General features: G+C 49.4%; 1 protein-coding gene across 4 annotated transcripts in view; it reads right to left on the bottom strand.

Moving 5' to 3' along the window:
* rfx4 (regulatory factor X, 4) overlaps nucleotides 1-24522 on the bottom strand; it is a 149805-nt gene that overhangs the window by 62304 nt on the left and 62979 nt on the right. The window contains exons 14-16 of one of the 4 annotated variants that reach the window (XM_086009695.1): nucleotides 17885-18004; nucleotides 15664-15816; nucleotides 1351-1510 (exon numbers count right to left, since the gene is read on the bottom strand). In XM_086009695.1, coding sequence (XP_085865821.1) covers nucleotides 1351-1510; nucleotides 15664-15816; nucleotides 17885-18004 — 433 coding nt within the window. The remainder of the gene's footprint in view (nucleotides 1-1350; nucleotides 1511-15663; nucleotides 15817-17884; nucleotides 18005-24522) is intronic. The other 3 variants (XM_086009696.1, XM_086009697.1, XM_086009698.1) reach the window with 3 other exon arrangements.

Here is a 24522-nt window from a genome sequence, read left to right as displayed (position 1 = left end):
TACAGGTGTCCCAGTAGAGAGGTACACAGGTGTACCAGTAGAGGGAGGTACACAGCTGTTCCAGTAGAGGGAGGTACACAGGTGTTCCAGTAGAGAGAGGTACACAGGTGTTCCAGTAGAGGGCGGGACACAGGTGTACCAGAAGAGAGGTACACAGGTGTTCCAGTAGAGGGCGGGACACAGGGGTACCAGTAGAGAGAGGTACACAGGTGTCCCAGTAGAGAGGTACACAGGTGTTCCAGTAGTGAGGTACACAGGTGTTCCAGTAGAGAGAGGTACACAGGTGTTCCAGTAGAGCGAAGTACACAGGTGTTCCAGTAGAGAGGTACACAGGTGTACCAGTAGAGAGAGGTACACCGGTTTTCCAGTAGAGAGAGTTACACAGGTGTCCCAGTGGAGAACTACACCGGTGTTCCAGTAGAGAGAGTTACACAGGTGTCCCAGTAGAGAACTCCACAGGTGTACCAGTAGAGGGAGGTACACAGGTGTTCCAGTAGAGAGAGGTACACAGGTGTTCCAGTAGAGAGAGGTACACAGGTGTTCCAGTAGAGGGAGGTACACAGGTGTTCCAGTAGGGGGAGGTACACAGGTGTCCCAGTAGAGAGAGGTACACAGGTGTCCCAGTAGAGAGAGGTACACAGGTGTCCCAGTAGAGAGGTACATGGGTGTTCCAGTAGAGAGAGGTACACAGGTGTCCCAGTAGAGAACTACACAGGTGTACCAGTAGAGAGAAGTACACAGGTGTCCCAGTAGAGAGAGGTACACAGGTGTTCCAGTAGGGGGAGGTACACAGGTGTCCCAGTAGAGGGAGGTACACAGGTGTCCCAGTAGAGAGAGGTATGCAGGTGTTCCAGTAGAGAGAGGTACACAGGTGTCCCAGTAGAGGGAGTTACATAGGTGTCCCAGTAGAGAGAGGTACACAGGTGTTCCAGTAGAGGGAGGTACACAGGTGTTCCAGTAGAGAGAGGTACACAGGTGTCCCAGTAGAGAGGTACACAGGCGTTCCAATAGAGGGAGGTACACAGGTGTTCCAGTAGAGAGAGGTACACAGGTGTACCAGTAGAGGGAGGTACACAGGTGTTCCAGGAGAGGGAGCTACACAGGTGTTCCAGTAGAGGGAGGTACACAGGTGATCCAGTAGAGAGAGGTACACAGGTGTTCCAGTAGAGGGAGGTACACAGGTGTTCCAGTAGAGGACGGATGCTGTGATACTGGATGATATTACACGTTACTTTAGGTCACAATTTCATGTCAAGTTACAATTCCGCTGCACTATGTTGAGGAAATCAATCAACATCAGAAGCTAAATTGAAGAAGTAATTAGAGTAAAAGCAGTGATATAAGACGTACCCGTGCTCCTCCCGGTGTGGGTAGACTGGCATTCTGTGAGTCGAGGACGCAGTGGGCACGTGATTGCTTCTCATGCAGGGCAGCTGTTGGGGACTGTCGGGAGGGGCGGAGCCGGTGGTAACCGTATACGTCAGTGACCATGTGTAGGATTGGACAGCTGCTGGCAAATCAAAGATCCATAAATGCCTGGGTCCAACATGCTGAGCAATTATACATTGGCTTATATTAGTCATAATCCCAAGTAGAACAGGTCATCTAATTTGGCACACAATTGTTCTAGGCATATTAAAAGAATAGTCTTGAAAGAACATTTTAAAAATATCTTTGCTAGTGACATTTAGGCCGAGGAATTCCTCTTGGGCGGTGACGGCAAGCGGGGGTATCGGATTGGCCACCCGTTATTGACTGCAATTGAACTGAATATCAGGCGCTGCGTATAACGGCCGGCCGGTCCGATTCCGCCCGTTTAGCACCACCGCCTGAAATGAATTTCTAGGCCATAGAATTTTCACAGCAGCAAATTATTGATATGGGAAAATAAGTAACTTGGAGCAATTTTACAGCAATATATTTTAATACAGGATAGTAATGCAGGGAATATTATTTTTATGGTCTAGACTGTATTCTTGTTAACAGGAAAACCTCTGGATGAAGAATAAGACTGTGTATTAGAATTAAAGGGAAGATTTTCATTTATATAGCATCTTATCACCTCCCTCCGTGCACTCACCCTCATCGTGCACTGCCTGAAAGGGCAGTGGATGCAGATTCAATAGTGACTTTCAAAAGAAAGATTCCCATTTCTACAGCGCCTTTCACAAACTCAGGACGTCCCAAAGCGCTTTACAGTCAATGAAGTACTTTCTGAAGTGTGGTCACTGTTGTAATGTAGGAAACACAGCAGCCAATTTGCGCACAGCAAGCTCCCACAAACAACAATGTGATGATGACCAGATGTTGATTGAGAGAAAGTATTGGCCAGGACACCAGGGAGAACTGCCCTGCTCTTCTTTGAAATAGCACCATGGGATCTTTTACACCCACCTGGGAGTGTCAGCCTGGATTTTTGTGCTCAAGTCTCTGGAGTGGGACTTGAACCCACAACCTTCTGATTCAGAGATAAGAGTGCTGCCCACTGAACCACAGCTGACACTGCAAAAGAGAATGGATAAATACTTGAAAAGGAAAAGTTTACAGGGCTATGGAGAAAGAGCAGGGGGAGTGGGACTAATTGGAGAGCTCTTTCAGAGAGCCGGCACAGGCACGATGGGCCGAATGGTCTCCTTCTGTGCTGTGTGATTCTATGATTTGGACTAGGATATAGAGAACACAATCTCAAAATGAGCTGAAGACACAAAATTGAGAGGTTTGGCAAAGGAGGAGTGTAGAGATTTAAGGAAGACAGACAGGTTAGTGAAATGGGGCAGGCAGGTGGCAGATGCAAATTAATGTGGATAATTGCAAAGTGATACATTTTGGGAGGGACAAAAAGGAATGGGAGTGTAGAATCAATGGAGAGACAGTGAGGCGTGTGATTAAACAGGTGTTCAAATACAGAATTCTCTGGAAGTGCAAGTGCAGGGTGATAAAGCCATAAAAAGGGCAACAGAATTTGGATTTTGTAAATAGGGCCATGGAGTATAAGAGTGAAGAAATACTGATTAATTGATACAAAACATTGATTAGGCTACAGTTAGAGACTGTGCACAGTTCTGGGTGCCAAAGGGACATTAAATCCACGGAGAGTGGACGGTGTAGATTCACCAGGATGGGGAACAATAGTTAATGAGGAGAGACTGGAGATACTGGGACTGTTCCCCCTGGGGCAGTAAAGGTTAAGACGAGATTTAATAGAGGTTTTCAAATTTATGAAGAGTTTTGATATGATGGATAGAGAGACTATTTCCTCTAGTTGCGGAGTCAGTGGCGAGGGGTTTATCAATTTAAATTATCACTAAGAGAATGAGCAGAAAGGTTAAGAGGACATTCTTTACACAGAGGGTTTTTGGGGCACGGAATGCTCTGCCACAGGGAGGGTTTGAGCCAGAGACCATCGCATCATTGGGGGGAAATTGGATAAATGTTTGAAGCAGAGGAAGGTAGAGCTATCCAATTAAACCCACTTCCTTTGACCCATCATACCTGTGCCAATTAGTCCCACTCTCCTGCTCTTTCCCCACAGCCCTGTAAATGTTTTCCCTTCAAGTATTTCTCCAATTCCCTTTTGAAAGTTACTACTGAATCTGTTTCCACCGCCCTTTCAGGCAGCGCGGTCCAGATCACAGCAACTCGCTGTGTGAAAAAGTGTTTCCTCATCTCGCCTCTGGTTCATTTGCCAATTATGTTAAATCTGTGTCCTCTGGTTAATGACCCTCCTGCCAGTGGAAACAGTTTCTCCTTATTTACTCTATCATAAAATCACAGAACAGTACAGCACAGTAGGAGGCCATTCGGCCCATCGAGTCTGTGCCGGCTCTTTCGAAGAGCAATCCAGTTAGTCCCACTCGTTCCCCATGTCCTTGCAATATTTTCTCCTTCAGTTATTTATCCAATTCCTACCAAAACCATTCATGATTTTGAACACCTCCATTAAATCTCCTCTTAACCTTCTCTGCTCTAAGGAGAACAATCCCAGCTTCTCCAGTCTCTTCAGATAACTGAAGTCCCTCATCCCTGGTACTATTCTGTTAAATCTCCTCTCCAAGGCCTTGACATCCTTCCTAAAGTGCGGTGCTCAAGGCCACAATACTCCAGCTGAGGCCTAACCAGTAGGATAGTAAAATACTGCAGATGCTGCAAATCCGAAATAACAGAAAATGCTGGAAAAACTCAGCAGGCCAGGCAACATCCGTGGAGAGAGAAATAGAGTCAACGTTTCAGGTCGAAGACCTTTCGTCAGGACCCTGTTTTTCTGTTGTTAATTAAGGCCAAACCAGTGTTAGGCAATAAATGTTGTTGAAATGTCCAAGAACAAATAAAATAGAGGTGTACTGGAGCAGGCCAGGCCCTGGAACTCCCAGTTATATCTGGACAAGATGGCACTCTGTGGGCGGAGCTTCACCCAAGGTGGTGAAATTCCACACGGGCCCTAATTTTAACAGATGTACGTTATTTCAATGAGGCTTGTGTGACACAGACTCATTGTGTCCCCAAGATCACCTCCTCTCACCTGCTGGACAAGGTGAGACAGCCTGTCATGGTGGACATTATCCAGTCCCATTAGAATCCTACAAACCGCAACCACATCACCTCTTACGGATTTGTCCTGCTTTTTGTAGACAGGACATACTTGGGCAATTTGCCACATTGCCGGGTAGATGCCAGCGTTGTAGCTGTACTGGAACAGCTTGGCTAGGGGCGCAGCTAGTTCTGGAGCACAAGTATTCAGTACTATTGCCAGAATGTTGTCAGGGCCCATAGCCTTTGCAGTATCCAGTGTCTTCAGCCGTTTCTTGACATCACGTGGAGTGAATTGAATGGGCTGAAGACTGGCATCTGTGATGCTGGGGACCTCAGGAGGAGGCCGAGATGGATCATCCACTCGGCACTTCTGGCTGAAGATAGTTGTAAATGCTTCAGCCTTGTCTTTTGCACTCACGTGCTGCGCTCCACCATCATTGAGGATGGGGATATTTTTGGAGCCTCCTCCTCCTGTTAACTGTTTAATTGTCCACCACCACTCACGACTGGATGTGGCAGGACTGCAGAGTTTTGATTTGATCCGATGGTTGCGAGATCGCTTAGCTCTGTCTATCGCATGTTGCTTCCGTTGTTTGGCATGCAAGTAGTCCTGTGTTGTAGCCTCACCAGGTTGACACCTCATTTTTCGGTATGCCTGGTGCTGTTCCCGGCATGCTCTCCTGCACTCTTCGTTAAACCAGGGTTGATCTCCCAGCTTGATGGTAATGGTAGAGTGAGGGATATGCCGGGCCATGAGGTTACAGATTGTGGTTGAATATAATTCTGCTGCTGCTGATGGCCCACAGCGCCTCATGGATGCCCAGTTTTGAGTTGCCAGATCTGTTCGAAATCTGTCCCATTTAGCACAGTGGTAGTGCCACACAACACGGTGGAGGGTATCCTCAACATGAAGACGGGACTTCGTCTCCACAAGGACTGTGCGGTGGTCACTTCCATCAATGCTGTCATGGACAGATGCATCTGCAACAGGTAGATTGGTGAGGACGAGATCAAGTAGGTTTTTCCCTCTTGTTGGTTCCCTCACCACCTGTCGCAGACCCAGTCTGGCAGCTATGTCCTTTAGGACTCGGCCAGCTCGGTCAGTTGTGGTGCTACCGAGACACTCTTGGTGATGGACATTGAAGTCCCCCACCCAGAGGACATTTTGTGCCCTTGCTACTCTCAGTGCTTCTTCCAATTGGTGTTCAACATGAAGGAGTACTGATTCATCAGCTGAGGGAGGGCGGTAGGTGGTAATTAGCAGGAGGTTTCCTTGCCCATGTTTGACTTGATGCCATGAGACCTCATAGGGTCCTGAGTCAATGTTGAGGACTCCCAGGGCTACTCCCGCCCGACTGTATACCACGGTGCCACCACCTCTGGTGGGTCTGTCCTGCCGGTGGGACAGGACATACCCAGGGATGGTGATGTCTGGGACATTGGCTGTAAGGTATAGAAACATAGAGATAGGAACAGGAGTAGGCCATTCGGCCCTTCGAGCCTGCTCCGCCATTCAATGAGATCATGGCTGATCTTCGTCTGAGATCATAGCTGATCTTACCAGTTCAGTACCCCGTCCCCGCCTTTTCTCCGTAACCCTTAATCCCCTTAGCCTTCAGAAATATATCCAATTCTCTCTTGAAAATATTTATTGAATTAGCCTTCACAGCCCTCTGCGGCAGGGAATTCCACAGGCTCACCACTCTTTGAGTGAAGAAATTCTTCCTCATCTCTGTTTTAAATGATTTGCCCGCTATTTTTAGACTGTGGCCCCTGGTTCTGTGCTCCCCGGCCATTGGAAACATTCTCTCTGAATTCAGCCTGTCCAGGCCTGCCATAATTTTATATGTTTCGATGAGATCCCCTCTCAATCTTCTAAACTCCAGTGAGTACAAGCCCAAACTATTCAATCTCTCCTCGTAGGTCATTCCTGCCATTCCAGGTATCAGCCTGGTGAATCGCCGCTGCACTCTTTCCATGGCAAGAACATCCTTCCGCAGATGGGGCGACCAAAACTGTACACAATACTCCAGATGCGGTCTCACCAGCACCTTGTACAGCTGTAGTAAGGTATCCCTATTCCTATACTCGAACCCCCTTGATATGAAGGCCAACATACCATTTGCCTTCTTAATCGCCTGTTGCACCTGCATGCTCTCCTTCAGTGACTGGTGCACAAGAACACCCAGGTCCCTCTGCACTTCCCCATCTCCCAATCTATTGCCATTTAGATAATAATCCACCCTCCTGTTTTTACCCCCAAAGTGGATAACCTCGCATTTATCCACATTATAGTGCATCTGCCACGTATCCGCCCATTCCCCCAACCTGTCCAAATCGCACTGTAGCCTCCTGACATCCTCATCAGAGCCCACCCCTCCTCCTAGTTTAGTGTCGTCAGCGAATTTGGAAATATTGCATCCAATTCCCTGATCCAGATCATTTATATATATTGTGAACAGCTGGGGTCCCAGGACAGATCCTTGCGGCACCCCGCTGGTCACTGCCTGCCACTCCGAAAACGAGCCGTTTATTCCAACTCTCTGTTTTCTATCCGCCAGCCAGTTCTCTATCCACGTTAATACTTTGCCCCCAATCCCATGAGTCTTAATTTTGCATGATAATCTTTTGTGTGGAACCTTATCGAAGGCTTTCTGGAAGTCAAGGTACACCACATCCACTGGCTCTCCCCCATCTATTTTACCAGTTACTTCCTCAAAAAATTCCAGCAGATTAGTCAAACACGATTTACCCTTTGTAAATCCATGTTGACTCTGTCCGATCCTTTCCCCATTTGTCAAGTGCTCCGCTATTTTATCCTTAATAATGGACTCTAGCATTTTGCCCACAACCGATGTAAGGCTTACTGGTCTATAATTCCCTGCTTTCTCTCTACCCCCCTTTTTAAATATTGGGGTAACATTAGCTACCCTCCAATCCACGGGTACTGTTCCCGAGTCAATGGAGTTCCGGAAGATGATCCTTAGAGCATCTGCTATCTCCAGGGCCACCTCCTTAAGTACCCTAGGATGTAGTTTATCAGGCCCCGGGGATTTGTCGGCCTTCAGTCCCCTCAACTTACCCAACACCATATCCCTAGAGATACTAATTTCTGTCAGCTCCTCCCTCTCATTAGTCCCTATGTTTGTCGATATTCCTGGGAGGTTATTTGTGTCCTCCTTTGTGAATACAGAACCAAAGTATGAGTTTAATTGGTCAGCCATTTCCTTATTCTCCATTATATATTCTCCCGAATCGGACTGCAAGGGACCGACTTGGGATTTTACCAGTCTTTTCCTCCTGATATACCGATAAAAGCTTTTGCAGTCTGTCTTTATGTTTGCTGCAAGTTTACTTTCGTATTCTATTTTCCCCTTCCTGATTAATCCCTTTGTCCTCTTTTGCTGTATCCTGTACTGCCCCCAATCTTCCGGTCTGGTGCTTTTTTTTGCCAGTTGATATGCCCTTTTTTTTTATTTTATGCTGTCCCTAATTTCCCTCGTTATCCACGGTTGAGTCACCTTTTTAGGTTTATTTTTATGCCAAACCGGTATAAACATGTTCTGGAATTCTTCCATTCTATCTTTGAATGCTTGCCATTGTCTATCCACTGTCAATCCCCCCAGAAACACCACCCAATCAATCTTACCCAATTCCCGTCGCATACCCTCGTAATTCCCTTTATTTAAGTTCTGGACCTTAGTCTCTGATTCAATTTCCTCACTCTCCATCTCGACTGAGAGCTCGATCATATTATGATCGCTCTGACCCAAGGGGCCTCGTACAAGAAGATTGCTGATAAGTCCCTTCTCATTGCACAATACCCAGTCTAAAATGGCCTGATCTCGAGTCGGCTCCTCGACATATTGGTCCAGATAACCGTCCCGAAAACATTCCAGGAATTCCTCCTCCTCAGAATTTTTACTAATTTGGGTAGTCCAATCAATATGTAAATTAAAGTCACCCATGATGACAGCTGTGCTCTTATCGCACGCTTCTCTAATTTCCCTTTTTATGCCTTCCCTCACCTCCATATTACTATTTGGAGGCCTATATATCACACCCACTAACGTTTTCCTCCCCTTGCTATTTCTCATTTCTACCCATACAGATTCCGTTTCATCCGAGTTAATATCCTTCCTTTCCATTGCATTAATCCCCTCCTTTACCAGCAATGCTACCCCACCTCCCCTACCTTTTTGCCGATCCTTCCTAAATATTGTATATCCCTGGATGTTAAGTTCCCAGCCTTGCCCACCCTGCAGCCACGTTTCTGTAATCCCAATCAAATCATACTTGTTTACCTCTATTTCCACAACTAATTCATCCACCTTGTTCCTAATGCTTCTAGCATTAAGATACAAAGCCTTCAGGCTTGCTTTTTTCACACTCTCATTATGAATTAGTTTGGCCCTTTGTGTTTCTCTCCTTTGCTTATTGCTTCTCACCTTTCTACCATCTATTTCTAACTTCATATGACTTCCCTCTTTTCCACTACCTAGGTTCCCATCCCCCTGCCAAATTAGTTTAAATTCTCCCGAACCGCCCTAGAAAATATTACCCCGAGGACATCGGCTCCCTCACAGTTCAGGTGTAGACCGTCCCCTTGGTACAGGTCACTCCTCCCCAAGAACTGGTTCCAATGCCTCAAGAATTTAAATCCCTCTCCCTTGCACCACTGCTCAAGCCACGTATTTAGCTTATCTATCTTACTCTCTCTAAACTTATTAGCTCGTGGCACTGGTAGCAATCCAGAGATTACTACCTTTGAGGTCCTACTTTTCAATTTAGCTCCTAACTCCCTAAATTCAGCTTGTAGGACCTCCTCCCTCTTTTTACCTACATTGTTGGTACCTACATGTACCACGACAACTGGCTGATCCCCCTCCCCCTTCAGAATGATTCGGTAATTATGACTATGTCAGGCTGTTGCTTGACTAGTCTGTGGGACAGCCCTCCCAATTTTGGGACAAGCCCCCAGATGTTGGTAAGGAGGACTTTGCAGGGTCGACAGGGCTGGGTTTGCCGTTGTCGTTTCCGGTGCCGAGGTCGAGGTCGATGCCGGGTGGTCCGTCCGGTTTTATTCTTATTGTTTTTCGTAGCGGTTGTTTACAACTGAGTGGCTTGCTAGGCCATTTAGAGTCAACCACATTGCTGTGGGTCTGGAGTCACATGTAGGCCAGACCAGGTAAGGATGGCAGATTTCCTTCCCTAAAGGACATTAGTGAACCAGATGGGTTTTTGCAACAATCGACAATGGTATCATGGTCGCCATTACTAAGACTAACATTTAATTCCAGAATTAAATTGAATTGAATTTAAATTCCACCAGCTGCCGTGGTGGGATTTGAACCCATATCCTCAGAGCATTTGACTGAGCCTCTGGCTTACTAGTCTAGTGACATAACCACTACACCACCGCCTCCCCTCAGTATGTCCTGTCAACAAAAGCAGGACAAATCCGACCCGGCCAATTACTGTCCATCAGTCTACTCTCAATCATCAGCAAAGTGATGGAAGGTGTCGTCGACAGTGCTATCAAGCGGCACTTACTCAGCAATAACCTGCTAACTGACGCCCAGTTTGGGTTCCGCCAGGGCCACTCGGCTCCTGACCTCATTACAGTCTTGGTCCAAACATGGACAAAAGAGCTGAACTCAAGAGGTGAGGTGAGAGTGACTGCCCTTGACATCAAGGCAGCATTTGATCGAGTGTGGCATCAAGGCGCCCTAGCAAAACTGAAGTCAATGGGAATCAAGGGGAAAACTCTCCATTGGTTGGAATCATACCTAACACAAAGGAAGTTGGCTGTGGTTTTGGAGGTCATTCATCTCAATCACATGACATCACTGCAGGAGTTCCTCAGGGCAGTGTCCTAAGCCCAACCATCTTCAGCTGTTTTATCAATGACCTTCCCTCCATCATAAGGTCAGAAGTGGGGATGTTCGCTGATGATTGCACACTGTTCAGCACCATTCGAGACTCGTCAGATACTGACGCAGTCCGTGTCCATATGCAGCAAGACCTGGACAACATTCAGACTTGGGCTGACAAGTGGCAAGTAACATTCGCACCACACAAGTGCCAGGCAATGACCATCTCCAACAAGCGAGACTCTAACCATCTCCCCTTGACATTCAATGGCATTACCATCGCTGAATCCCCCACTATCAACATCCTGGGGGTTACCATTGATCAGAAACTGAACTGGACCAGCCATATAAGTACTGTGGCTACAAGAGCAGGCCAGAGGCTGGGAATTCTGCAGCGAGTGTCTCACCTCCTGACTCCCCAAAGCCTTTCCACCATCTACAAGGCACAAGTCAGGAGTGTGATGGAATACTCTCCACTTGCCTGGATGAGTGCAGCTCCAACAACACTCAAGAAGCTCGACACCATTCAGGATAAAGCAGCCCGCTTGATTAGCACCCCATTCACCACCTTAAACATTCACTCCCTCCACCACCGGCACACTGTAGCTGCAGTGTGTACCATCTACAAGATGCACTGCAGCAACTCGCCAAAGCTCCTTCAACAGCACCTTCCAAACCCGCGACCTCTACCACTTAGAAGGACAAGGGCAGCAGACGCATGAGAACATCACCACCTACAAGTTCCCCTCCAAGCCACACACCATCCTGACTTGGACCTGTATCGCCAATCCTTCACTGTCGCTGGGCCAAAATCCTGGAATTCCCTTCCTAACAGCATTGTGGGTGTACCTACACCATATGGACTGCAGCGGTTCAAGGCGGCGGCTCACCACCATCTTCTCAAGGGCAATTAGGGATGGGCACTAAATGCAGGCCTAGCCAGCGACGCCCACATCCCATCAATGAATTTAAAAAAAGCATCGGAATCACATTCCTCTCACTATGGGGGTGAAATTGCGGGGGAAGGAGGATTCTCACTTTATCTGCCATTGAGTCCCAGGGAGAGAGCAGACGTTCCGCCCATGCTGCTTTTCCAGGGTTTCTGCAGCTCTTCTGCTGAAGTTACACAAGACAAGCGGGAAAACCCCCCACCGAAATTCACCCCCAAAATAATAAATACCATGTGGTAAATCAGACGGACGCTGGGGCCGATTCGGATGTGATCCCCTTTCACGGGGCAGTGGGCGGGTGGACCGAGCCCGGAGACCCCAACCATTTGAACAGACCGGCCCCATTGCCATGTTCGGGGGGGAGCCGCCCATTGGGAGCAGTTCACCGATTGTCGGTGGAGCGGGGGGAGGAATCCCAGACTGATACCTGGGATGGCAGGAATGACGTATGAGGAGAGATTGGGCCGATTGGGCTTATACTCGCTGGAGTTTAGAAGAATGAGAGGGGATCTCATTGAAACTTATAAAATTCTAACAGGACTGGACAGACTAGATGCAGGAAGGGTGTTTCTGATGGTCGGGGAGTCCAGAACCAGGGGTCATAGTCTAAGGATAAGGGGTAAGCCATTTAGGACAGAGATGAGGAGGAATTTCTTCACCCAGAGAGTGGTGAACCTGTGGAATTCTCTACCACAGAAGACAGTAGAGGTCAATTCATTAAATATATTCAAGAAGGAGTTGGATATATTTCTTAAGGCTAAAGGGATCAAGGGATATGGGGAGAAAGCAGGGACAGGGTACTGAATTTGGATGATCAGCCATGATCGCATTGAATGGCGGCGCAGGCTCGAGGGGCCGAATGGCCTACTCCTGCTCCTATCTTCTATGTTTCTATGTATCCCCGGGGAGAGGCTGTAGGGGGTCAGGGTTCACGCAGGCCAATTTTTGTGGGGGCCAGAAGGACCATTACTGTCCCCCCACAAAAATTGATGAATAAAGAGCCCACCTGCCCAATTACTGGAGGGCCGGCAGTGGTCTCTTTAAGAGCCATTGGTTAGGCCGCTGTATAGCCAGTGCCATTGGTCCTTGAAAATGGTGTCACCATCCTGTTGATACTGTAGTACCCCCATTGTATAGTGAGGCTCCTGCCTGGCCACCCACCTGAAGGCCCCAATCAAAATGGCAGTGAGTGGAATGATGGCAGGAACAAGGCGGTCATTTCTGAAATCTGGTTTTAAGCTCGTGACTGCTCGCTCCCACCGAAAACAGGGATGAAGATCAGGGTTAATGGCCGGAGTTTTTAATCTGCAGACCCGCTGGAAATGGGGGGGGGGGGTCTGGTTGTGCACGGGAAACCCGGAAGCCTGGATTTCCCCACAGGCTGTGGAGATTTACTGACTCGGGGGGCTGGGGGTGTCCGATCCCGGGGGGGGAGGGTGGTTTGTATTGGCGGGGGGTGGGGTGGTGGCGAGGGACTGATGGTGGGGGAACTTGTGGGGCCGGGAGGAAGCACTCTTGCCCACAAGGATTGCTCCCTGAGGCTGTCCTCGCTTTGCCACAGCTGCCAGGAATCCCGAGGCCCAGGAAGCCGGGCGGCCACGGTAAAACCAGCACAGCAGGTTAAATCCGAGGCTTCCAGCCTCTGTTGTGGTGAGGGAGGATACACTCAGCAGGCTTGCACACTTTTGTTGTAATGGCCTCACACGCAGGTGACCGAATGGTTTTGTGATCAGGTGATGCACTTTGACACAAATTACTTGCAACGTTGAATATTTGACAAACAAATAACCCATCAATCCCACTCCATCCAGAGTATCCGACTATTCCATCATGGACTCTTTCCAATAGGAAGAACTTAAATTTATACAGCACCTTTCACAACATATATATCTGCTCTCTCTCCCAGATCTACATAGCTGCGTCTGTGTATCCCGAATTACTCTAGCAAACCCTTCATGATTTTGAACACCTCTATTAAATCTCCCCTTAACCTTCTCTGCTCTCGGGAGAACAAGCCCAGCTTCTCCAGCCTCGCCACGTTTGATACAAAGCTCAAGGCTCCTCTCCGTGGATTAGACGATAATCCGACATCCAATAGGACAGAGAGTCAACCGTCGATCACGTCAGTGAATGCTCACTTGCTTTCTTTTCAAGTATTGTAGTATTATAAATGCTAAATATGTTTATAATCATTTACTGATTCCCCGCACTTCAAACAAGACCATTGCTCAGAAGCTATTTAATGGATAGAGAGCTGCTATTATCCATTAGCTTCTCCACACACTTAAATTTAAAGGTGTTCTAAAGCTAAACACAGGGTCACCTGCTGGTGAAGAGAGGAGTAAATCTGTGACCACAAAGCTGACTTCATCCCGTCTTTCACACTGTCCTGCTGACTGAGCTGCCAATCAATCATTGGGTTTGAAAGCCTGATTTCACCATCCAGCCCACTCATCAGAGTGGATGAGCAATTGGTCAATTCCAAGCAGTTTGGGAACAGGGTGCTGCACAAAGGCGACTGTGGCCCTTTCAGTCTTCCAAACATCTTCAATCGGTGCAAACCACCAAAGTGTGGCGGTTTACCGCAATCCACAACGAAAGGTATTGGGACTCTTGGCAAAAGGGGATTCCTGCAAACTCTTCAAGGAGCAGTGTAGACACGAACTCGCACTCGCGCAAGGTACGCGCGAGGCTGTGGCACTGGCCAGGTGGTAAGTGTTTATTTAAGCTTTACAATGGGACGTGCCTGCGTGCTTGCTCCTGTCTCTCAATCGCCCCTCGATTTATGTCTTACAACCACTGGTCTAGTGTTGCAGCAGACATTCTGAGCATCTCTCTCTCTCATGTAACACCATCAGCAATGATTGATGGAGACTGAATTCGGAAAAATCCCACTTTTACTGACTGGGATTTTTGGTGGGCATCACCGATCCAACTTCCTGCGAAATCTGTGGCCTTGAACGTCAAGCTGTTCTGGTCCAGTGACATCAGCAATGGGGAATGCTGTCCACAAAGCACTGTGCCCCATCCACGAGCCTGGGAATCGGGGTGCGATCCCGGTGCAGGGCACGATGCGCGTAGCGAATGAGCCCGCGGCAGGACATGGGGAATTGGTGCCCCGGCTTCATTAGGACAGAACCGGTGATCTACCGGCACCAGTCACAGCCCCAGAGGTAGCTCACCGGTCACTGAGACACCGGCCTAGCGCCTCAGGTGAGTCCGGGCGGGGAAGGCAATCGGGAGGGGGGCCAGAGAGAAGGGGGCGAGCTGGGGGGGAGGCGAGAGGGAGGGGTGAGTGGAGGGGGCGGTGAGCGAGAGTCGGAGTACATGGAAGCCCAGATCTCTCAGTCTGTCGCAGCGTTAGCCACATTTAATCAGCGTACAATTCTGAAAAAAACTGCAAATGTCTTTCAAGAGTTTACAGGATTTATTGAGACTTTGTAGAGAGTGACCCCAGAGAGTGACCCCTCCCTCAGAGAGTGACCCCTCCCGCAGAGAGTGAGCCCTCCCGCAGAGAGTGAGCCCTCCCGCAGAGAGTGAGCCCTCCCGCAGGGAGTGACCTCACCTGCACCAGGTGACCCCTCTCTGGCCCCTCCTAGTGCTGCAATAAACCAGCCGCTCCGTACTGTGTGACACCACGCTCCCCTGTGGTGAGGGAGCAGTGCTCTGCTTGGCTCTTCCCATTACCCTCACAGCTGAGGATTGCAGTTCAGCAGCTGCAGGATCCAACACACTTAGCACATCACTATGGGAACGGTAGCATAGTGGTGATGTCACTGGGCTAATAATCCAGAGGCCTGATCCGGTAGACGTGAGTTCAAATCCCACCCTGGCAGCTGCGGAATTCAAATTCAATTAATTAAATAAATCTGGAATAAAAAGCTAGTAATGGTAACCATGAAACTATTGGATTATTGTAAAAACTCATTTGGTTCTCTAATGTCCTTTAAAGAAGGAAGAATGGCCTACATGTGACTCCAGACCCACAGCAATGTTGGTTGACTCTTAAGTGCCCTCTGAAATGGCCGCGCGAGCCTCTCTTTCTCAAGGGAAATAAATGCTGGCCTTGCCAGCGATGCTCATAAAAAGAAAATCTTGCTCTAACGTACTGCCCAACTCTTCTCTCAATCTCCAATCTGCCTCAATTTGGGAGGTCAGAGGCACCACATTATGTGTTGGAAGATTATTATCTACATATATAACTAAGCTGGGATACCTGTGCATATTACTTCCGCTGTCATTAATCCCTAACTAACGCACTCTCTGTTGCTCTGAGTAAGGTTCAGGGGCTGCAGAGTTCCACTGCTCACCTGTTGACGTTACTCCAGTGTATTCGGGTGACTGGCTGCTGATGGGTGAGGTCGGTTGAATTTCCGCAGTGACAGATTTAGCAGGAGAGAATGGTGCCGGGGATTGCGTTGGAGGGCTGTGATCTGACTGCGCCGTATCTTCCCTTCTGTCTGCTGCACATTGATGTAAAGAAGCAAAGTGTTGATCAGTACTGATGGTTACTGATTGACATCAACCTCTCGCTATGTTTAACTTCATTGCTACAAATTCGTAGTAGCCCTGCAGTGTGCTAAACTACAAGCTAAAGGATGAGTAACGGGAACTAACAACTACAACTTGCATTTATACAGCGCCTTTAACGTAGTAAAACGTCACAAGGTGCTTCACTGGAGTGTTATCAGACATAATTTGACACCGAGCCACGTACGGAGATATTAGGACAGGTGACCAAAAGCTTGGTCAAAGAGGTAGGTTTTAAGGAGCATCATAGAATTGTACAGCACAGAAGGAGGCCATTCGGCCCATCGTGCCTGTGCCGGCTCTTTGAACGAGTTCTCCAATTAGTCCCACTCCCCCCTGCTGTTTCCCTATAGCCCTGCAAATTTTTTCCCTTCAAGTATTTATCCAATTCCCTTTTGAAAGTTACTATTGAATCTGCTTCCACTGACCATTCAGGCAGCGCGTTCCAGATCACAACAACTCGCTGCGTAAAGAAATTCTCCTCATCTCCCCTCTGGTTCTTTTGCCAATTACCTTCAATCTGTGTCCTCGGGTTACCGACCCTCCTGCCACTGGAAACAGTTTCTCCTTATTTACTCCATCTAAACCTTCATAATTTTGAACACCTTTATCTAATCTCCCTTTAACCTTCTCTGCTCTAAAAAGAACAACCCCAGCTTCTCCAGTCTCTCCACATAACTGAAGTCCCTCATCCCTGGAACCATTCTAGTAAATCTTTTCTGCACCCTCTCCAAGGCCTTGACATCGTTCCTAAAGTTCGGTGCCCAGAATTGGACACAATACTCCAGCTGGGGCCTAACCAGTGATTTATAAAGGTTCAGCAGAACTTCCTTGTTTATGTACTCGATGGCTCTGTTAATAAAGCCAAGGATCCCATATGCTTTTTTACACTCACACCCAGGTCCCCTTGGCCTAGAAATTGGGTTGGGGCGCCAAAGTGGCGCAAAAGTCGCCTGAGCGCAGGATTTAGCGCAGCGTTCGAGGCTTTAGTGATCGTCAGATATTCAGTTCCATTGTCCCTAGAGGGAGACGACGCGAGGCTCGAGGCGCTCCGCGTCCCTCTTAGGGCGCTGAAACTGAATATCCACACGCTGCGGCACGGCACGCTGCGGTACTGCAGGCCTTCCTCCCATTGTTAAGGGGGAGGGGCCTGCAACAGCGCGATCCCCGCTCGTGAGTGCCGGCAAACGAGCCCGGCACCAAGGAGAAGTGCCGGGCTCTCGGGAAACAGTCGGCAATGCCGCGGGGGGGGGGGGGGGGTCAGGAGGCCGGGGACGGAGGTGCTGGCAGGCGGCCGCCAAAAAAGGCGGCCGCCCCGCACCTCCACCTTAACTTGCGCCGCTGCCGGCACAGCAAGGCCCCGTGAACCGGGCGTGGGTAGCGAACAGCGCAACTGTGGCGTTCGCTACCAAATATCGCGAACAGGGCGCGAATGGGGCGCTGCGCACACCGATGACGTCATCGGTGGCGGCGCAGCGCAAATGGCTAACGCCACCATTAGCGCCCCTGCTGAATATGGCGGGAGGCGCAGCCAGTGGCGCTACAGCCACTGACTGCCTCTTTAGACGCTAACAGGTGGCGCTACTCATCCAATTTTTCCCCCCTTGTTCCTGCACCCCCTTTAAAATTGTACCATTTTGTTTATATTGCCTCTCCTCATTCTTGCTATCAAAATGAATCACTTCACACTTGTCTGTGTTAAATTCCATCTGCCATGTGTCTGCCCATTTCACCAGTCAGTCTCTGTCCTCCTGAACTCTGTTACTATCCTCCTCATTGTTTACTGCATTTCCGAGTTTCGTGTCATCTGCAAACTTTGAAATGATGCCCTGTGTACCCAAGTCCAGGTCATTAATATATATCTTAAAGGAGAAGAGTGAAGCGGAGAGGTTTAGAGGTTTAGGGCAGGAATTGCAGAGCTCGGGGCCCAGGCAGCTGAAGGCACGGCCGCTGATGGTGGAGCGATGACCATGAAAGCTAGTATTAATTTTCACTCTTTACCTGTGCTTCCCTCTCCTTTCATTGCTCTCATAAGCTCATTGGCCCTCTCCTGGCAGTGGAGAGACTCCAGGAGATAGAGGACGTAGTCATCAAACGTCAGGTGGATCAGATGGAAGGAGCCTGTAGCAGATGAAAGACATTTATTGAAGCTCTTATGATGCACCATCATTTAACGCAATAATTATTTGCTGACGATACTTTTGGTTCGTGAAATGTGATGGCCGTATTTATTGCCTATTTCTGGATGGTTTGAGGGTATTAAGAGTCAATGGGGCAGATCGTGACTTTGGCCGACAGAGGAAATTGGGTGATGGCAAGTGGGCAACCATTTTACGTCTCTCCTCGTTGTTATTTTCATTGAATTCAACGGAGAGATGTAGAACGGGCTACCGATTCATTAACTATTGCACAAAATTCAAGATCGACCCTAACCAGCCAACCTGATAGTGGGACAACCAGCTCTGGACTGGCCGTACCTTGTAGCACTCGTCAGTGAGATGTGAGTGTCTATAATGTATTTTGAATTCTGTGCTAACATTGCGCAAGAATTCCTGCTCATATTTTCAAAATTTCACCAAATGTTCATCTGAATCCTCAGGAAATGTCGCCACAACTTCTAAAAGTTTTTATTTGTTTTCAGGATGCGGGCATCGCTGGCAAGGCCGGCATTTACTTCCCATCCCAAGCTGCCCCGAGAAGGTGGTGGCGAGCCACCTTCTAGTTTATTTTTTAATAACAGAGTGGCTTTGCGAGGTCACTTCAGAGGGCATTGAGGATTAACTGCATAGTGCGGACTCGAGCCCAGTATAGGCCAGGCTGGGAGGGAGTGGCTGGTTCCTTTTCTTGTAGTGTGGTGGTTATGTTCCTGGACTAGCAATCCAGACAGTATGGGCTGGATTTTGATACTGGAGGCGTGTAGGAGGCGGGACTACAACTTTCGGGGTTGTAGTCCCGCCTCCATCGAGTTGTGGCCAACCCACTCGATTTTGACTTGATTGACCTTGTTGAGCCCGCCCAGCGGGATCAGCAGGCCAATTAAGGGCCTCCCGGCAACAGGTGACATCACAGATTGACATTTCATCTGTCAAGAACTTTTGACAGATGAAATATCAGCATTTGACAGCTGTTTGAAGCTATCAAACACTGACAATCTGTACTCCAGGTTAATTCCTTCCTCTCAGGATGATTTAGAGATCTCTCCAGAACAGAAAGCTGAATGCTGCAACTTCTGACAGCTCGCGGCCATTCTGCCTTCTGTGCCGGTGAGATGAGGGACTCCCGAGACCTGAAGGAAGGAAGGCTGTAAAGGTAAGTAAAGGTAAGTAAAACTTGTTTAAACACTTTACACACACCAAACACACTTACCTCTGCACTCATGCACCCATCACTCACCTGAACACCAGACATCTCGAACTCTCCAAGCCCTTCAGCCCGACGGCCCGCCTCGCTAACTTGGCGTGGTTTGGAGCCGTCGGGAAGCCCACACTTCAGGGATAAAAATAGGGATTCGGCTAAAAACTGCCTGTTAACTACCGGTTAACAGGCAATTAATTGGCACTAATCCCCTTTCCACCTCGGGAAGGCGGGTCCCAGTGCGGATCGGGTATCCGCCTCCTTTGAAACTGGCATGGAGGCGGGTTGGGGCGGGATGGGTTCGTGCCTCCCGATTTCGTGATTTTAACCCCCGACATGCCTCGAAACCCGCCTCCACGGATCAATGAAAATCCTGCCCTGAGAGTTCAAATCCCACAATGGCAGCTTGTGAATTTGATTACATTTTTAAAAAAGATTTGGAAAGGAAAAGCTGGCATCGGTAAAAGTGACTGTGAAGCATAGAAACATAGAAGATAGGAGCAGGAGTAGGCCATTTGGCCCCTCGAGCCTGCTCCGCCATTCAATGCGATCATGGCTGATCATCCAAGTTCAGTACTCGGTCCCTGCTTTCTCCCCATACTGCTTGATCCCTTTAGCCTTAAGAAATATATCCAACTCTTTCTTGAATATATTTAATGAATTGACCTCTACTGCCTTCTGTGGTAGAGAATTCCACAGGTTCACCACTCTCTGGGTGAAGAAATTCCTCCTCATTTCTGTCCTAAAAGGCCTACCCCTTATCCTGAGACTGTGACCCCTGGTTCTGGATTCCCCGGCCATCGGGAACATCCTCCCTGCATCTAGTCTGTCCAGTCCTGCCAGTATTTTACAAGTTTCAATGAGATCCCCTCTCATTCTTCTAAACTCCAGCGAGTACAAGCCCAATCGATCCACTCTCTCCTCATACGTCATTCCTGCCATCCCAGGTATCAGCCTGGTGAATCTTCTCTGAACTCCTTCCATGGCAAGAACATCCTTCCTCAGATAAGGCGACCAAAACTGCACACAATACTCAAGATGTGGTCTCACCAAGGCCCTGTACAACTGCAGCAAGACATCCTTGTTCCTGTACTCAAACCCTCTCGCTATGAAGGCCAACATGCCATTTGCCGCCTTAACCGCCTGCTGCACCTGCATGCTTACCTTCAGCGACTGGTGCACAAGGACACCCAGGTCTCGTTGCACTTCCCCTTCTCCCAATCTATTGCCATTCAGATAATAATCTGCCTTCCTGTTTTTGCCACCAAAGTGGATAACCTCACATTTATCCACGTTATATTGCATCTGCCATGCTTCTGCCCAATCACCCAACCTGTCCAAATCATCCTGGAGTTTCTCGGCATCCTCCTCACAGCACACACGCCCACCCAGCTTTGTGTCGTCTGCAAATTTGGAGATATTACATCTAGTTCCCTTGTCTAGATCATTAATATATATTGTGAATAGCTGGGGTCCAAGGACCGATCCCTGCAGTACCCCACTAGTCACTGCCTGCCACTCTGAAAAATACCCGTTTATTCCAACTCTTTGCTTTCTATCTGCCAACCAGTTCTCTGTCCAAGTCATTACCTTGCCCCCAATCCCATGTGCCTTAACTTTACATGCTAAGCTCTTATGTGGGACCTTATCGAAAGCCTTCTGAAAGTCCAAATACACCACATCCACTGGTTCTCCCTTATCTATTTTACTAGTTACATCCTCAAAAAATTCCAGTAGATTAGTCAAGCACGATTTGCCTTTTGTAAATCCATGTTGACTTTGTCCGATCCTGTCACTGTTTTCCAAGTGCTCTGCTATTACATCTTTTATAATGGACTCTAGCATTTTCCCCACTACCAATGTCAGGCTTACCGGTCTGTAATTCCCCGTTTTCTCTCTACCACCTTTTTTGAATAGTGGGGTAACATTAGCTACCCGCCAATCCATGGGTACTGTTCCAGAGTCTATCGAGTTCTGGAAGATGACCAGCAATGCATCTACTATTTCTAGGGCCACTTCCTTAAGTACCCTAGGATGTAGATTATCAGGCCCTGGGGATTTATTGGCCTTCAATCCCATCAATTTCCCTAACACCATTTCCCTACAAATACTGATTTCTTTCAGTTCCTCCCGTTCATCAGACCCTATGTTCCCCGACATCTCTGGGAGGTTATTTGTGTCCTCCTTTGTGAAGCTGTCGGATTATCATACAAACCCAACTGAAGTGTCAGCCATGGCTCAGTGGGTAGCACTCTCTCGCCTCGGAGTTAGAAGGTTGTGGGTTCAAGTCCCACATGAGCCTATATTCCAGGCTGACACTCCAGTGCAGTACTGAGGGAGTGCTACACTGTCGGAGGGGCAGTACTGAGGGAGTGCTGCACTGTCAGAGGGGCAGTACTGAGGGAGCGCTGCACTGTCGGAGGGGCAGTACTGAGGGAGTGCTACACTGTCGGAGGGGCAGTACTGAGGGAGTGCTACACTGTCGGAGGGGCAGTACTGAGGGAGCGCTGCACTGTCGGAGGGGCAGTACTGAGGGAGTGCTGCACTGTCAGAGGGGCAGTACTGAGGGAGCGCTGCACTGTCGGAGGGGCAGTACTGAGGGAGCGCCGCACTGTCGGAGGGGCAGTACTGAGGGAGTGCTACGCTGTTGGAGGAGCAGTGCTGAGGGAGTGCCACACTGTCGGAGGAGCAGTGCTGAGGGAGTGCCACACTGTTGGAGGAGCAGTACTGAGGGAGCGCTGCACTGTCGGAGGGGCAGTGCTGAGGGAGCGCCGCACTGTTGGAGGGGCAGTGCTGAGGGAGCGCTGCACTGCCGGAGGTGCAGTACTGAGGGAGCGCTGCACTGTCGGAGGGGCAGTACTGAGGGAGTGCACTGTCGGAGGGGCAGTACTGAAGGAGTATCGCACTGTCGGAGGGGCAGTACTGAGGTAGCACCGCACTGTCGGAGGTGCAGTACTGAGGGAGTGCTGCACTGTCGGAGGTGGCGTCTCTCGCAGGTGGATGTAAAAGATCCCACGGCCACTATTGAAAGAAGAGCAGGGGAGTTCTCCCTGGTGTCCTGGCCAATGTTTATCCCTCAACCAACATCACTAAAACAGATGATCTGGTCATTATCACATTGCTATTGTGAGAGCTTGCTGTGCGCAAATTGGCTGCTGCGTTTCCTACATTACAACAGTGACTACACTTCAAAAACAACTACAGGTACATTGGCTGTAAAGCGCTTTGGGACTTCCTGAGGTTGTGAAAAAGGCGCGATAGAAATGCAAGTCTTTGTTTCTTTAACTAGTTCACTAATGTCCTTTAGGGAAGGAAACCTGCCGACCTTACCCGGTCTGGGCCTATATGTGACTCCAGTCCCACACCAACGTGGTTGACTGTTAACTGTCCTCTGAAGTGGCCCAGCGAGACCCTTAGCTGTATCAAACCCACATGGTCTCTAGCGGTTCATGAAGGTCGACCACCACCTTCTCAAGGACAATTAGGGATGGGTAATAAATACCGGCCTTTCCAGCGACATCCATATCCCGAGAATTAATTTTAAAAAACACATTAGTGAACTATCACACCATCAAAGTAAGCCACGTAGAGTCTCAGCTAATTTGCTTTACTCTTAGTTTCTCCTAAGCTGTTTGGGGACAACTGTGTCACCACAACACAACAACTTGCATTTATATAGCGCCTTTAACATAGTAAAACGTCCCAAGGCGCTTCATGGTGCGTTATCAAACAAAGTTTGACACCGAGCCACATAAGGAGATATTAGGACAGGTGACCAAAAGAGGTAGGTTTTAAGGAGCATCTTAAAGGAGGAGAGAGAGGCGGAGAGGGGGAGGTTTAGGGAGGGAATTCCAGAGCTTAGGGCCTCGGCAGCTGAAGGCACGGCCGCCAATGGTGGAGCGATTAAAATCGGGGATGCGCAAGAGGCCAGAATTGGAGGAGTGCAGAGATCTCGGAGGGTGGTAGGGGCTGGAGGAGGTTACAGAGATAGGGAGGGGCAAGGCCTTGGAGGGATTTGAAAACAAGGATGAGAATTTTAGGCGATGGCAGACGGGGATGGGTGAACGGGACTTGGTGCGAGTTAGGACACGGGGCAGTGAGCACTGGGGGTGATGGGTGAACGGGACTGGGTGCGAGTTAGGACACGGGGCAGTGAGCACTGGGGGTGATGGGTGAACGGGACTGGGTGCGAGTTAGGACACGGGGCAGTGAGCACAGGGGTGATGGGTGAACAGGACTTGGTGCGAGTTAGGACACGGGGCAGTGAGCACAGGGGTGATGGGTGAACGGGACTTGGTGCGAGTCAGGACACGGGGCAGTGAGCACAGGGGGTGATGGATGAACGGGACTGGGTGCGAGTTAGGACACGGGGCAGTGAGCACAGGGGTGATGGGTGAACAGGACTGGGTGTGAGTTAGGACACGGGGCAGTGAGCACAGGGGTGATGGGTAAACGGGACTTGGTGCGAGTTAGGACACGGGGCAGTGAGCACAGGGGTGATGGGTGAATGGGACTTGGTGCGAGTTAGGACACGGGGCAGTGAGCACAGGGGTGATGGGTGAATGGGACTTGGTGCGAGTTAGGACACGGGGCAGTGAGCACAGGGGTGATGGGTGAATGGGACTTGGTGCGAGTTAGGACACGGGGCAGCGAGCACAGGGGTGATGGGTGAACGGGACTGGGTGTGAGTTAGGACACGGGGCAGTGAGCACAGGGGTGATGGGTGAACGGGACTTGGTGCGAGTTAGGACACGGGGCAGTGAGCACAGGGGTGATGGGTGAATGGGACTTGGTGCGAGTTAGGACACGGGGCAGTGAGCACAGGGGTGATGGGTGAACGGGACTGGGTGTGAGTTAGGACACGGGGCAGTGAGCACTGGGGGTGATGGGTGAACGGGACTGGGTGCGAGTTAGGACACGGGGCAGTGAGCACTGGGGGTGATGGGTGAACGGGACTGGGTGCGAGTTAGGACACGGGGCAGTGAGCACAGGGGGTGATGGGTGAATGGGACTGGGTGTCAGTTAGGACACGGGGCAGTGAGCACAGGGGTGATGGGTGAACAGGACTTGGTGCGAGTTAGGACACGGGGCAGTGAGCACAGGGGTGATGGGTGAACGGGACTTGGTGCGAGTCAGGACACGGGGCAGTGAGCACAGGGGGTGATGGATGAACGGGACTGGGTGCGAGTTAGGACACGGGGCAGTGAGCACAGGGGTGATGGGTGAACAGGACTGGGTGCGAGTTAGGACACGGGGCAGTGAGCACAGGGGTGATGGGTAAACGG

Source organism: Somniosus microcephalus, chromosome 16 (genome assembly GCF_052327205.1).
Source record: "Somniosus microcephalus isolate GS21.2 chromosome 16, FLI_Smic_1.0, whole genome shotgun sequence".
In the NCBI taxonomy this organism is placed as follows: Eukaryota; Metazoa; Chordata; class Chondrichthyes; order Squaliformes; family Somniosidae; genus Somniosus; species Somniosus microcephalus.
Note: the sequence above shows the minus strand (reverse complement) of the source record. Positions and strands in the feature narration are given on the sequence as shown.